Source organism: Girardinichthys multiradiatus, chromosome 4 (assembly GCF_021462225.1).
Source record: "Girardinichthys multiradiatus isolate DD_20200921_A chromosome 4, DD_fGirMul_XY1, whole genome shotgun sequence".
Classification (NCBI taxonomy): Eukaryota; Metazoa; Chordata; class Actinopteri; order Cyprinodontiformes; family Goodeidae; genus Girardinichthys; species Girardinichthys multiradiatus.
Genome location: NC_061797.1, coordinates 13,118,649 through 13,134,846, shown reverse-complemented (window position 1 = coordinate 13,134,846; position 16,198 = coordinate 13,118,649). Strand labels below are relative to the sequence as shown.

Here is a 16,198-nt window from a genome sequence, read left to right as displayed (position 1 = left end):
ATATCTCTAATAGTCATTGGGCAAGAGGCTGTCCATATCCAGGACAGTTCACAAGTTTATCACAGGATGTCTGCACATGCAGCTTTCCACAAACGCGATCTCTTTATCTAGAATGAACATCGACAAAATCTGAAATTGGATTCTGAAAAACTCTTATTTCAGATGTCCATGTTCCCATTCGTACCAGTAATAATATAAACTGCTCAAAAAAACAAAGGGAACACTCAAATAACACATCCTAGATCTGAATGAATGAAATATTCTCATTGAATACTTTGTTCTGTACAAAGCTGTATGCGCTGACAACAAGATCACACAAAAATCATCAATGGAAATCAAATTTATTAACCAATGGAGGCCTGGATTTGGAGTCACACACAAAATTAAAGTGGAAAAACACACTAGAGGCTGATCCAACTATGATGTAATGTCCTTAAAACAAGTCAAAGTGAGGCTCAGTATTGTGTGTGGCCTCCATGTGCCTGTATGACCTCCCTACAATGCCTGGGCATGCTCCTGATGAGACGGTGGATGGTCTCCTGAGGGATCTCCTCCCAGACCTGGACTAAAGCATCCGCCAACTCCTGGACAGTCTGTGGTGCAACGTGACGTTGGTGGATGGAGCGAGACATGATGTCCCAGATGTGCTCAATCGGATTCAGGTCTAGGGAACGGGCGGGCCAGTCCATAACTTCAATGTCTTCATCTTGCAGGAACTGCTGACACACTCCAGCCACATGTTGCAGGCAGCAGATCGCTCTCCACGGTGTCTCTAGACTCTGTCACATGTGCTCAGTGTGAACCTGCTTTCATCAGTGAAGAGCACAGGGTACCAGTGGCGAATTTGCCAATCCTGGTGTTCTCTGGCAAATGCCAAGCATCCTGCACGGTGTTGGACTGTGACCACATCCCCCATTTGTGGACGTCGTGCCCTCATACCATCCTCATGGAGTCGGTTTCTAACTGTTTGTGCAGACACATGCACATTTGTGGCCTGCTGGAGGTCATTTTGCAGGGCTCTAGCAGTGCTCCTCCTGTTCCTCCTTGCATAAAGGTGGAGGTAGCGGTCCTGCTGCTGGGTTGTTGCCCTCCTACAGCCTCCTCTACATCTCCTGATGTACTGGCCTGTCTCCTGGTAGCGCCTCCAGGCTCTGGACACTACGCTGGCAGACACAGCAAACCTTCTTGCCACAGCTCACATTGATGTGCCATCCTGGATGAGCTGCACTACCTCAGCCACTTGTGTGGGTTGTAGAGTCCGTCTCATGCTACCACAAGTGTGAAAGCATCACCAACATTCAAAAGTGACCAAAACATCAGCCAGAAAGCATCGGTACTGAGAAGTGGTCTGTGGTCCCCACCTGCAGAACCACTCCTTTATTGAGTGTCTTGCTAATCACCAAAGATTTCCCCCTGTTGTTTATTCCATTTGCACAACAACATGTGAAATTGATTGTCAATCAGTGTTGCTTCCTAAGTGGACAGTTTGATTTCACAGAAGTTTGATTTACTTGGAGTTATATTGTGTTGTTTAAGTTTTCCCTTTATTTTTTTGAGCCGTGGTATATCCAAAATAATAAACAGCTGAACATTAGAGCAGATGTGAGCACTGTTACCTTGCAGCAAGAAGGTTTCTATGTTCTCCCGATGTAAGTGTGGGCTCTCGCTGGGTACTGAGGCTACCTACCATGGTCCAAAAACATTACAAAATTGCACTTAGTTATTGGTGCCTGTGTGCACAATTGTCTGACCTGTACGTCACTGTGTCACCCTGTGATAGATTGACAAACTCTCATTTCAAATATATTATCCTATAGTTACTAGTGATAACTCTCATTTCAGACATCCGAAATAAAATAAAAAACAGAATTTCAGATGTTACTTATTTACTGTAACTTAGGACATCGAATAACTTTCAGATATCTGTTTAATGAGTAGCAACAGTAATAATTGGTATACCTGAAATGTTGATTGCTTATAGGTAGAGTGCTATTCTAGATATCTGAAATGTATTTTTTTGTGGCTATAGGAACACTTTATTCATGAAAATCTTCCAATATCTTTGTAATGTATCTATTAAATGTTAAAAGGGTTTGCCATGTGTGCGGAACGGCGTTTGATGCTTCCCTTCCTTAATAAGGAGCGCGACGTCACAGCAGTGGGGAGGTGTGTGTGTTTGTGTGTTTGTGAGAGGGGGGGGAGCATGGGAGGAGATCGGTGTGCACAATGCGCATGTGCAGACGGTGAGATCTGTGCTGCGCTGGAGCAAGGACTGGACACACCGCTAGAGAGATGGCGCGGCACCCGACCGGAGTGCAAGGACAGCTGGTTGGCGACGGGGGGCTTGAATTACAAAGAGAAGCAAATATACGGTTTTAAAAGCAAAACCAAAAAAAAAAAAAAAAAAATATATATATATATATATATATATATATATATATATATATATATATATAAAGAAGAAAAAATAACCGATTTTGAGGAGAAGTTTCATTCCGGAAAGCGACGGCAAAGAGGTAGGAGAGTAATCAAATATTGTGACACAGAAGAGGTGGTAGAGGCGGCTGCTGCAAGGAGGACACCAAAAGCAACAAAAGAAAATTTAACTTTACTGGACGTGTGGACTTCTGGACATCAGCTTAGAGCAGTAGGTCAGATAGATGGTTTGTCCACAGAGCTGCGCGGATCATGAACGCACAGCTGTCGATGGAGAACATAGGCGACCTGCATGGAGTGAGCCATGACTCCATCACTGGTCACGGAGAGCTGCTGAACGGCCACAGTCCGCACTCCCGTCCGAGCCCCCGGGGTCTCAGCCACCGCGCTATGGGCATGGCGACCCTGCTGGACAGCGGAGACTATCACCCCAGCCATCCCGGGCACTTGCATCCAGCCATCAGCATGTGCGACGCGCCCCCTGGCATGAGTGCCAGCACCACTTACACCACTCTTACCCCCCTGCAGCCCCTGCCTCCCATTTCCACCGTGTCCGACAAGTTTTCTCCCCATCATCACCACCACCATCCCCACCATCCGCACCCCCACCCCCACCAAAGGATCCCTGGAAACGTCAGCGGCAGCTTCACGTTGATGCGAGAGGACCGGAGTTTGGCGCCTATGAACAGTTTGTATCCCGCGTATCATCACAAAGATCCCTGCATGGGCCAAAGCCTCTCCCCGCTATCTGGTTCTGGGCTGGCCAGCATACACACGTCTCAGGCCGGCATCCCTCCATATGCTCATCCCGGCGCCGCCATGCCCGGCGAAAAGATGCTCACACCCAGCGGGTTCGAGGCTCACCATCCGGCAATGCTTAGCAGACACGCTGAGCAGCACATGAGCTCCTCCGCGGGCATGGTGCAAATCAACGGGCTCCACCATCACCCGCACGCCCACCTCGGCGCACAAGGGCACGGCCAGGGGCTGGGGAACAGCCGGGAGCAGGCTTCCGGGCCTGGGCACCAAGGGGGCGGAGGCGGGGGTGGAGGTGGTGGTGGTAGTGTTTCTGGGGGACAGATGGAGGAGGTGAATACCAAAGAGGTGGCGCAGAGAATCACCACGGAGCTGAAGCGCTACAGCATCCCTCAGGCCATCTTTGCCCAGCGGGTCTTGTGCAGGTCCCAGGGGACCCTGTCCGACTTGCTGAGGAACCCCAAGCCCTGGTCAAAGCTCAAGTCCGGCAGAGAGACCTTCCGTCGCATGTGGAAGTGGCTGCAGGAGCCTGAGTTCCAGCGCATGAGTGCGCTCAGGCTCGCAGGTGAGCGAAGCCTCGGTAAAGCACCTCTTTTTTATTTTTCATTGTTTTGCTTTCATCCTCTGAATTAGCCGCAGAGAAAATCAATATGTAACCGAATATTTGCTCCTATGCTGAACAATTTGCAACTCATGTGGGTTGTGAGGTAACATTCACGTTGTTTTAATGGAAAACTACCTGTCTGTTAATTCGCAGAGGGGTCATATTCAATACAAACGTTCCCTCCAGGCTGACTGTTCCTCATAAAATGAAGAGATGATCTAAACTTCAATCTTGTGTGCAGAAATTAAAGGTTATGAGTGTAAAGCTAAAAAATGTCAACATTAGTTGAAAGATTATTATTATTATTATTATTATTATTATTATTATTATTATTATTATTGAAGCGAGGAGTGTTTTGATCTCATCAAGCATGCAATGATTCATCATAAGGAATTTAAAACTCGTGTGCTTCATCATTGCAGAAAACCTTTGCCGAGGGATGAGTTCGAGCCCTCTTTTTACTGTTTCTAGACTAATTTGGGGCTTGTGTGAAACAAGTGCTCATGTCATTTTACCTCCAAAATATCGATCGTAGCACTGTGTTCGTAAACTGATCTGTCTCCCAAGTCGTTATAAGGACGTGTTTATTTTGGTGTCGATGCAACTGATCAGCTCCTTTTTTGTTGTTGTTGACCGTCTACTTGCAAATGGACACAGATGAAATAGTGTGTGTGCTTTTGCGTTCACGTATTTCTGAGAGTGGGTGATAAACTAGATTTAAATGTCAACTGGAGTTGATGTCATGCATAATTTAGCAGGTGAAGATTGCTTTGGCCCTGGCTTCAAATAATAGACAAACCCCGTTTAGACAAGAAAAAAAAAGCGTCTTAGTACAGAATTCAATAGCCGGGTTCATGCTGCGCTCAAGAACTGAATCTGACTTCACTGAAGTTTGTGTAATTAACAGATGGACCTGTGCTTTAATTTGCCTTTCAGGTATAGGTACAAGTCCATTAAAGGTGAGGCCCAAAAATTATGCGTGGGTTCACAGACAACATTTTTCTATAGCCCATAGCCATACAAGCAGTATATATATATATATATATATTGCCTATATGTATGTATACATATATATGTGTTCGTGTGTGCTCGCCTTTGTAAGCGAGTGCAATCGCAAAGTGAGATAGGTTGCATTTCATTATTATTATTTTATTATTGTATTATTATTATTATTATTATGTAAAGGCTGTTTTTATATTTGACGCAAATTTCACAGTTTAAGTTATCAGTCTATAATTCGATCAAAATCATCGTGTAGATTATCGATTTTGATGTAAGCGTTCTTTCAAAGCTTGGATTATTATTGTTTAGCAGTAGAGGAAAATCAGAAGCTCTTTTGCGCCTATTCTTAATTCTTTCGGGCTGCGATGCTTTATTATAGCCTGAATACAAAAATTGTTAGTTAAATTTTTTTTTTTTTATATTTAAAACAAAAAATGTATTAGCATAATATAATGTTAGCTAGGATATAAAAATGGAGTTAATGTATTATATCAAATAATATGTTTAAAAAATATATCTAGAAAAAACGAGGAAAATATATAACACATAATTTCAAGATAATAGACAATGAGCTAGGCCCATGTTATTGATCCGGCCGTTGTCAGGAGAATCTGTTAGTGTGCTGAAGTAGATATGATGTACTTTTTGATTTTAGGCTTCTGAATTCAACCTCGGGTCGTTTCTGGTTTCCCCACGTAAGCAGTAATATGCGACGTCAGAGTAGAATACAATAGAATAGGATTAATTCTAATAATGGAATTATCTGTTGTATTTAAAAAGATTAATAAATTGTTATTCCAGTTCATTTGAAAGCACAGATAGACTATGCTGTACATTTGCAGCATTTTTCTGCACACAGGTCTGTTTGTTGTGTACAGGCCCAGTGTGTTTTCAGTGTGTGGAGTTATCTACGTGTTTGTAATGATTAGCTGGGAGCAGCAGTGGTGCTGTTTGAGTCTGTCCGTGTGTGATTAGGCTGATAATGAGGCCGTTGTTAGGTCCCCCAATGTCCTGGGAAAACTATCTCTCTCTGTCCCTCTTTCTCTCGGCCAGGCCTCCTCCTTGCACAGTGGCCGTGGCCGCTCCGTGCTGGCTCCTGCTGCTGTCTGAGTGGCCTTCACTCCTGCTGATTTATAGCGGCCCTTAACACAAGGGGCTCCGACTCTCTGTTAATATTTACCAGCGCTGGAGACACCGGGCTACTCATACACACCATTATACCTCTCTTTATGGTCATGCCAATAGGCGGCTGTGCTGCACTTTAGCACGCACTGACGCTGCCAAAGGAAAGGAGGTGTTAACTTTCACAAAATTCACTTAGTTTAGACTTCATTTAAAGAAAAATGCTGACAAACATCATATTAAAAATAAAGTATGAACGCCTGAAGTTTTAAGGAAAACTCTATACTGATTTTAGCATTCTCCGCTCAATGTAGCTAATCTCTCTGTATGTGAATCGCTTATTTAGTTGTTATTTAGTTAAAGGTTTACTAATGAAAGTCTTTAATCAGTACTTCAATTAATTAGTGCTGCTTTAAAGAATGTTTTGTGATAAGAACTTTGCCATTCATTAATTTCCCCCCGGTGAGTGCTTGTTGGCTTCCGCCCTGTCCCTTTAGCAGCCCGCGTCTGCCCCCTGTTGGTGTTACCCTATTGGTGCGCTTCAGTTTACCTGGCTGTGCTGTAGCTGACTGAGTAAAACGAAAACAAAACTCAGAAAGTTAAACAGCAGCAGAATTGGAACAATATATTTGCTTTATATTTTAAATAAATGTTCTCTTGTCGCTTAGATGAGATGTTTCAGTCGTATCTTAGGCCTGCCGGCGTCCTTGCTTTTAGCACCATGGACAGCGTTCATCATTCCCTGGCTCAGGGGCCTTCTATTTCAGGCAGAGCCCACAGGGCTGATGTGTTTATATGTGTTGGATTATAAACGACTATTTAAACTTAGTAAGAGGTGAGGACTGTCACAAAACCTTTTGAGAAAGTTTATTTGTTGAAGCAAAACTTAAGGTTTTTGTCCATCTTTAACTATTTTAGCCACAAACGTAAAGTCAAACTTGGTGGCAAGCTAAGCTACCTAACCTAAAGCAGTCATTGGCAATAAAAGGCACATCATAGCTGTGGTTGAGTTGAAAAAAGTTTGTCTATAACTATTTCCGTAAGTTTTTATGACTTAATTTAAACTGTATTTATTTAGATTTTTTTTAAATGGAGGGCAAACCAGATTGTTAAAAACGACAGGAGTTGGTTAGTCAGGATTTTACCACCAAGAAGGACCTACCACAGGAAGATGTATAAAACGTATTTTTGTGCACTACTGACTGTAATTGGGAAACTGTATTCATATTAGTCAGGTGTATGTGATATTGATCTGAGCTCGTGAGTTTTAAATTAAGGAAGTTCTTTCTGGATTGCAAAGGTTTTGTCCTTTCATTTGATTAATAAAATGTAAATAAGAACTGACAGATAGTTCTTGTTTTCTTAAAAATCTAAGCTAATATTAAACAGAGCAGTTAAAACCTAACTGAGTAATTGAAGAAATTTATCTTATTTTTTGTGAGAATTTAACAGCCCTTTTTAAAAACCTAACTCATTGATATAAATGCCTTTAACTGTTAAACTTATATATTTTTCAAATACAATGTATGCAAATGTATTTAGTTTTATTAGCTACAGAGGTTGGACAATGAAACTTAAACACCTGTCATTTTAGTGTGGGAGGTTTCATGGCTAAATTGAACCAGCCTGGTAGCCAGTCTTTATTGATTGCACATTGCACCAGTAAGAGCAGAGTGTGAAGGTTCAATTAGCAGGGTAAGAGCTCAGTTTTGCTCAAAATATTGAAATGCACACAACATTATGGGTGACATACCAGAGTTCAAAAGAGGACAAATTGTTGGTGCAGGTCTTGCTGGCGCATCTGTGACCAAGACAGCAAGTCTTTGTGATGTATCAATAGCCACGGTATCCAGGGTAATGTCAGCATACCACCAAGAAGGACGAACCACATCCAACAGGATTAACTGTGGACGCAAGAGGAAGCTGTCTGAAAGGGATGTTCAGGTGCTAACCCGGATTGTATCCAAAAAACATAAAACCACGGCTGCCCAAATCACAGCAGAATTAAATGTGCACCTCAACTCTCCTGTTTCCACCAGAACTGTCCATTGGGAGCTCCACGGGGTCAATATACACGGCCGGGCTGCTATAGCCAAACCTTTGGTCACTCATGCCAATGCCAAACGTCGGTTTCAATGGTGCAAGGAGTACAAATCTTGGGCTGTGGACAATGTGAAACATGTATTGTTCTCTGATGAGTCCACCTTTACTGTTTTCCCCACATCCGGGAGAGTTACGGTGTGGAGAAGCCCCAAAGAAGTGAACCACCCAGACTGTTGCATGCCCAGAGTGAAGCATAGGGGTGGATCAGTGATGGTTTGGGCTGCCATATCATGGCATTCCCTTGGCCCAATACTTGTGCTAGATGGGTGCGTCACTGCCAAGGACTACCGAACCATTCTTGAGGACCATGTGCATCCAGTGGTTCAAACATTGTATCCTGAAGGCGGTGCCGTGTATCAGGATGACAATGCACCAATACACACAGCAAGACTGGTGAAACATTGGTTTGATGAACATGAAAGTGAAGTTGAACATCTCCCATGGCCTGCACAGTCACCAGATCTAAATATTATTGAGCCACTTTGGGGTGTTTTGGAGGAGCGAGTCGGGAAACGTTTTCCTCCACCAGTATCATGCAGTGACCTGGCCCTACACCATACTAATAAATTATTGTGGTCTAAAACCAGGTGTTTCAGTTTCATTGTCCAGCCCCTGTAGATCTGGACTTTGGCTAGGCCATTCTAACACATGAAGATGCTTTGGTCTAGACCCGCTCTGGCTGGATGTTTAGAGTCCTCCAGAATGGTGAACCTACACCCCAGTGTCATGTCTTTAACTGCCTCAGGCAGATTTATTTCCAGTATTGCCCTGTATTTAGCTCCAACCCCTGTACATTGTAACTGTTTATCTTATCAGTGGGTGTTGTCTTCACCAGGACCAGGTGCTGCTGTCTACATTGCTCTGAGAAAAATGAAAGAAAGTGAAAAATCCCTCTGTGATTTCATATTTCTCTCAATAATTGCTGTGTTAGAAAAAAAGCAGCACAGCTTCCAGCGTTCAGACAGCTGCAGGATTCCTTTCGGTTGTTAAATGTCAAAGAGAGCCCTCAGAGGCATAAAGATCAGCTTGTCAGTATGTGTGGTCTTTTAGAGATCGTTGAGCATTGTGATTCTTGGAGTGTCCTTTGTTTTTCAGGAGTATAGCCACATAACATATGAAACCCCTGATCAGCTGATCACTGAGCACTTTCTGTTTACATCAAACACTGCAGCACTGCAATTCACACATGTTAGACTTATTAATCAAATCGGCAAATGCAGGTCTTGTCTGGCTTGTCCAGACACATTAGAGGTCAACCACTTGTCAAAACCAATCTGAGAAAAAAAACAGAAGTGCAATGCATTTCTAACATAACCTAAAAAAAAAAAAAGAGTAAATGGTAACAATGGTAATATTGGAAATCTTTTTGCATTCAGCTGCTATTTGGCTTTTATTATTAAATTAATGTGACTGAAGTGTAATCTGCAGACATTTAAGCTTACACAAGCCAGTTCGCTAACAGCATTCTGACCTGATTCCTGTTTTCTTTCCATCATATGTGCTTCTCTCACTGCTGCTGTTTTGTCTGTTTTCGTTCTTCGCAGCCTGTAAGCGCAAGGAGCAGGACCACGGCAGAAGTGAGCGAGGGAATGTGACCAAGAAGCCCCGGCTGGTGTTCACAGACGTACAGCGGCGGACGCTCCACGCCATCTTCAAGGAGAACAAGCGTCCGTCCAAGGAGCTCCAGCTCACCATTGCTCAGCAGCTGGGCCTCGAGCTGGCCACGGTCAGCAACTTCTTCATGAACGCTCGGCGCCGGAGCCTAGACAAGTGGGTGGACGATGGCTCTGGTCACGCAGCCAACACGGGGCCCAACGCCTGTACCAAAGCCTGAAGTCGGACTGACCGACCAACTCATGGACTGACTCAACCTCGGTGGAAAAGCTTTAAAACCTTCTGAGAAACAAAGAAAACTTAAAGACCTTGCAGCAACGTTTTGCCCTTAAACCTGTACTATATTGATATTTATAGTATCCAAAGATGAAAAACAAACCAAAGACTTCTTGTTTGACCTGCTTTACAATGTTTGTTTCAGCAACACATTTTTGTGTAACATACTGCAAAAAGACTTCACTCCCTTTCACACTCATACATACACACACACACACACACACACACACACACACACATACACACACACACAGGTCTTTAGCTTTACGACACCTCCTCACCTCCCTACTGTGTATCAGTTTATCATTTGCCATCCTTATCTCTAATCTGATTGGTTGGTTTTAATGATGGGTCCCTAAGTGGAGGTTTAATCAGCCTATTGGCAGTCTGGTCTGCAGCTGTCCACAGCCTGAAAAAAAAAAATGTTAAAAAAGAAAGAAAATAGGGATGAATGGGAGTTCCAGCGGGATTGGCCAATCAACTCTAAGGGAAAAAAAATCATCCTGCAGGAGCGACTGGATTGTTCTGCAACTTTGTTTGGACCAGTGGCTTTGACTGTCTGACTCCCTGTATGTCTGTTTTTCTGTTGGTCTGTCATTCTATCAAGCATTCCAGACAGACGGGGACAGGAAATGTCCATTGGTAGACTGCTAACCCAAACCCAAACAGCCTAGACCAAATCAAAATGGAGAAAACCCAGAGCTCAGACCATGTAGTGGTGCTTTCATCCAACATAGTGAAGCATTGACTTATGAAAATAAGAGAAACCTATGCCCTCTTCAGTCTCAAGCTTCTTCTGTGGTGCAGAAATAGTTAACAAAAATCTTTACTTACCAACAGAAATCAGCAACACCAATAACCGACCCATGCCTAATTATAATATGCTTAAATTTTTTCCTGCGTTACTCCCTGAAAAAACCTGTCATTCCTGTACCCCAAGCATAAGAGTGTGAATGCTTATTATTGACAAAATTTCCCAATTACAGAAATATGACCAAAACCTGAATACTGCTGCCTTGTTGCTATCCCATTTTCAACTTCTCACTTAGTCAAAGCATTCAAGTGTGCAACATTGTGAGATGAATCTGTGGCTGTACATGTTCAGCGCTACTTTATCTCTTTAACTGTGTTTTCTGTGCCGACGTGAAAGCACAAACTGCTGGCTCTGTGTGTGACAGATAGCCTCTGATAGTTTTTTTAAGGACAAATTATGTCACCACTTTGATAATCAGGACTGAGTGTCACTCCATCATCCCCTCCTGCTTAACGTGGATTTGATTTTATCTCCTCATCAAAGATGTACGGCAGAGGAGATGATATCAATAATCGAATCACTTTCAGGCACTTACACAGCAATGTCAACTCTTCACCTGAATACAAAGCATACCCCCGGCTCTTTACGGAAGTTTGCTGCCAAGTTCCCCCTCCCTCTCCCTCCCTCCTCCTGGGAAGTTATGCATTTCAGCACTCAGACGAAAGCACCACATGGGCCTGGCTCTGGGTGGCGCAGCATTAAATGTATTAAGCTGCGCCCCTCCTCTTGACTGGGGTTAGCAGATCTACATTCATCACAACAAAGCTTTGAAGGAGAGGCCAGCAGAAGCTGCTTCTTCTTCTTCTCTGAGAGAAAAACCAAAAATATGACAAGAGACAAAAAAATGTTTCAAGACCTGGTGATGTTTTTTTTTTCTTAGTGTGAACCAAAGATGCTACCTCACTCAAGTTCCATATGTGATTTCTATCACTTTTGATGATACCAAAGATAACCAAAGATTTTTTCTAATTGCACGGCCTCTGTGAGTGGTGTTCAAAGAAGTGTGATGTATGTGTCCTGCCCCCCTTTTATTTCCCCCTGCGTCTTCGCACCTGTCCTGTCCTTCTCCCTGTTCCAGACCCTCCAACCTGCAATCAGCCCTTGCATCCTCTTTTTACACGTGCTTTTGCTTAATTTGTGCTCTTATTACAGCTCTATAGATAGCCCTGCTGATGGAAGTAAAGGCAGACATGCTGATCCAGGCCGTTGATGCACACAACTGTCCCTGCAGCTGCCTGCAGAGTAGACTTGTAGTAACATGATCTTTGTTAGAGAAGTAATGCATTTATGCCTACTGCTTTTTTTGACATAAAGGCCAGTTAAACTGTAAAAGAAATGCATTAAGTTAAATTTGTAGCTTGATTTATCACTTTTTTTTTAGTAACATGTGGATTTAACTACATTGTTGTGAACATTTATTTACCCCCTTCCTGTTTTCTTCTGTTTTTGCTTTTTTGTCACTCTTAAATGTTTCAGATCATCAAACAAATTTACAATCAAAGGTAATTAAATATCAAACAAAGATAACGTGAATAAATACAAATGCAGTTTTCAAATTAGGATTAATTAGGGGAAAAGCTATCCAAACCTACCTGGCCCTGTGTGGAAAATAATTGCTCATTAAACCTTATAGCTGGTTATCCTAAGAAGTTAAATAGAAGAAAAATTGACATTTTCTCATTTCCTTTTTTTAAGCACTGGATTGTCATGTACTGGATGTCTGAGAAGCTACACCAGCCTAATAGCTTGTTGTGCCACCCTTGGCAACAACAACTGCTATCAAGCATTAGTGATAGCTTGCGAAGAGTCTTTTATATCGCTATGGAGGAATTTTGAACCTCTCCTTTTTGCTGAATTATCCTAATTCAGCAATGGGATTTAAGTCCAGACTTCAAAAATCTTCATTTGTTTTGTTTTAGTACAAAAGAACGCTATTGGTACTATGTTCTCTTGTGTAATGTTGTGTTAGTTTTGTACCAAATTTTAGAGGACACACACCTCCCCAAAGGTTTCACTGTTGTCTTCTCAGTCCACAGAATGTCTACCCAAAAGTCTCAGAGTTCACCAAGATGTTTTTATCTGAAACGTGAGGGGGCGTCTGTGCTCTTTTTTTTTTGTTTCTTATCGTTTGTTGAATGTCGTCAGATCAGGACATGATGAGTTGCTCTTTGAGATCTTTTAGCCATACCACATTTTGAGTCTTTTTTTACATGATTTCTGGATTTTACAGGTATATTTTTGCATAAGCCTGGATGGTTTGGATATCTATTTTTCATTAATAAAGCATTTTATATTTACGTAGCTTATATTTGTTTGATGTAAAAATGTTTTTAATTATCTAAAACATTTCAGTGTGACCGAAAAGCAATAAGAGCGGTGAGGTGAATAGTTTTTCACATTACTGTTGGTTATTTTCTTTCTACTGGCCCTGCCTTTTATGGTTGCATAACAAACAAATAAATCAAACATCTTCACATGACAACACGCAGACAGCCTGACATAGACATGTGCAGAATTATTGATTCAACTATAGGCAAATATGTTCCTGAAAGTAGAAGCAGATGTGTTGCAATCTTTCTAAAACAAAAAAAAAAAAAAACTCCCAGGACGAGTGCCTTGCTTGAACCAAAGTGTTAAACCGCTGTTGACCTCTCACTTTTGACTCTGTGAATACCTCAGCCTGTAGAAGGGCCACAACTGAAGAGACAAGGAGTTTTTTTTTCTTTCTTCCTTTTATTTGACGTTCTTTGAATCACACCGTGGTGCTTTTGCCAGCGCAACCATGCAATGAAAACATACCAAAGGACTTTCTGTTGTCCACTTCTACAGATCAAACCAAAGGTCTTTGTTTCTCGCCCCCCCCCCCCCCCCCCCCCCCCCCCCCCCCCCTCCCTCCATCCCTCCGTCTCTCTCTGCTGTGTGTAGGAAGGTCCAGCACTCTGGCCGTGCATGTCTTTTACCAGTGTCTCTGAATACCTCATAGTAATAATTCCTTTGAGTTCTGCATTGAGACGTCTTATCTGTGAGTAAGGTAGAACTCCACCTGTCTGGTGTTTGATGTTGTTACGTCAAAAATCTGTATGATTATCTATTTTCGAGCTGTTATTAGCTGGTTTTCTTATTTTATTTTTAATTAACAGAGCAGAAGTGCTCTGTTTCAAAATACGGAGGACAAAGTTTCAGGGTTGATGCGAAACTTAAGGGATGGAAGATGGAGAAGAGTATTTTTTATCAGACATTGGGGTTTATGCCAATATTATGATGTAGATGATTACTTTTACAGGGTAAAACCAACTGCTGTGATGTTGTGTTCCTACTTTCTCTTCTACCTACTACTGTGTTGTGATTTTAATTTAATTGCATTTTTGTATGGGTTCTTTAATTTATGGATTTGTAGAAGCTCTAGATTTGTACATAGTAGGGTTGTTTTGGGAGGGGAAAAAATGAAACAAAAAAGACATTTTATGTTTTATGTTACAGCCTTATTTCCAATGTTTAGATCTAACAGAGGAGTAGTTTTTGTTGGATTTTTTTAAACTACTTCCTAGTCAACATTTCAATGTGTGTTTTGAACACTGCCAAAAATCCAGATGGTCCTTTTGCCGGTGCCGACAAAGTCAAATAGAGCCTACTTTGTTGGATGGCTGGCAAATAAGCAGTGTGTGTGTGTGTGTGTGTGGATTTTAAGTTTCCTTTGAATGTTTTGAGAGAAAAAAAAACCAGTTACTTTATGGGTAATACTGCACATCCAAAGATTTTTAAAACGAACCAAAAATTGGAGAAAAAATATGTATAATGGAAAAAAATAGAAAAAGCACTGGCATTTCTGAGGTAGATTTGTTGAGTTTTTCTCTGCCATTCTCACGGGTATAGAATGTAGAAGGCGTAGGGCTATGTAGGCAAGCTTACTCTACCGTGTGGGAAATCTCCTGTTAAATGTACAATCTGAAAACATTTTTGAAACCAGGGCTGCAAGCCCTGCTCACTTTGCTGTCTTGTGCACGGAGTGAGGTGGAGCGTGGGCTGGGGCAGCCGGTCTGCCAGGGGCTGTGCCACGGAGCTGGGTCTGTTTTTATTTGCCGTGGCTCACCGCCATGCTCCACCAAGTATCGTGCTCGTGAGCAAAGTCTAATAAAACGGTAAAGAACCTTACCAAAGCAATTTCTGTGTGAGTGTGTATGAAGGCTGACACTTAGATTGACTGGGCAACTGAGATTTCAGATACTGCAGAGGTGTGCAAGCTTGGATGCATGCATCTCTTGGTGGGATGTTTTTTTCTGTCTATCTTGTGTGTTTGCACTGCATATAGTCAGACTGTTTCTGAAGTGCTTGCATATGTGTGGCTGATCACTGCGGCTCAGACCAGAGGATTCACTATTAGTGATGTTTCCTCGCCTCATCCTCAGACAACGCAGAATCTAAAAGCACTGAATGTAGGAAGAGGTGAAATCAGAATGTTTTGGAGCCATTACATCACAGGATGGGAATTATTGCATCAGCAAAGTACAAGCAGTGAGGTTTTACTCAAAAAGGAGTGTATTTATATTGAAACCGTTTGATGCAATGTTTACCTATTCTTTTCTTACTTTATATCTTATTAGTTTTGTCCCAATGGAGCTCCCATATGATGGATAGCTTGACTACAAGTCTCATAACAATACTGCAGCGCCTAAGACAATCATCTGGATCTTTTTACGCTGGTGAACTAGTTTCTCACCCACGGAGGGGTGTCCTCGAGCTATTCATAATCAAAGATGCTTGAAGTGTTTTGATAAACAATCTATTTGTTCTTGCATCCATATAGGATCAGATTACAGTCACAGTCCATTTCTGCACTTGCATTTCAAAATGAAATCCTAATCGATCTGCTCGACCTTGTTCTCCTTTTTTATTTTGCCCTCCCCCCCCATACACAGCGTTTTTTTTTTTTTTTTCCGTCTCTGAGTGTGTGTGAGTGTGAGTGTGCACGTGTGCCAGAGAGGCAATACTGTCAGTGTTACTCTCACATGTATAACTCCGTGTCCCATGACTTGATTTGTCATTGCCGTTTCCCCGAGCTTTGCTACTGCTTTCTCAGTGCCGTGCAATATCATCTGTTGTGATTGCTAAGCAAAATAATTTTGAAAAAAAAGAAGAAAGAAAATCGACAAGCAAGTGATGATGTCATCCAGCTTTTTCAGTGTTCAGATGTTTCAACATTTCTGTAGTCACAAAAGGTAGAAAATAAACTGTTGGTATTTCCAACGTCTGAGGCTGCGGCTCTTTTATTACTTTTTCTTTCTTATTTGATTTTAGCTGATTGTGTTCTGTCTTTTTTCTGCTCAGACAGATAAATTGAATCAATAAAGCTCCAAATCAGATAAGAAAAAGCAGAAGATAAGGCATGCAAGTATATGAGTCTGTCTTGGATGGGAATTGAATAACTTTTTTCAAACAGTGTCTTGCTAAAGTTTTCATACCCCTTGAGCTTT

The 16,198-nt window shown here is 42.1% G+C and overlaps 1 protein-coding gene across 2 annotated transcripts; it reads left to right on the top strand.

Annotated features, from left to right (window-relative positions):
- Positions 1 to 1,487: 1,487 nt before the first annotated feature.
- Positions 1,488 to 15,971, top strand: onecut1 (one cut homeobox 1). Of its 2 annotated transcripts, none has more exons than XM_047363818.1 (2): positions 1,488 to 3,757; positions 9,568 to 15,971. In XM_047363818.1, the coding sequence occupies exons 1-2, from the start codon at positions 2,689 to 2,691 to the stop codon at positions 9,855 to 9,857; spliced, it is 1,359 nt and encodes a 452-aa protein (XP_047219774.1). In that variant the 5' UTR covers positions 1,488 to 2,688; the 3' UTR covers positions 9,858 to 15,971. The 2 variants fall into 2 exon arrangements, with proteins under 2 accessions (XP_047219774.1, XP_047219772.1); XM_047363816.1 differs by having other exon boundaries at positions 1,489 to 3,772.
- The last annotated feature ends 227 nt before the right edge of the window (positions 15,972 to 16,198 follow it).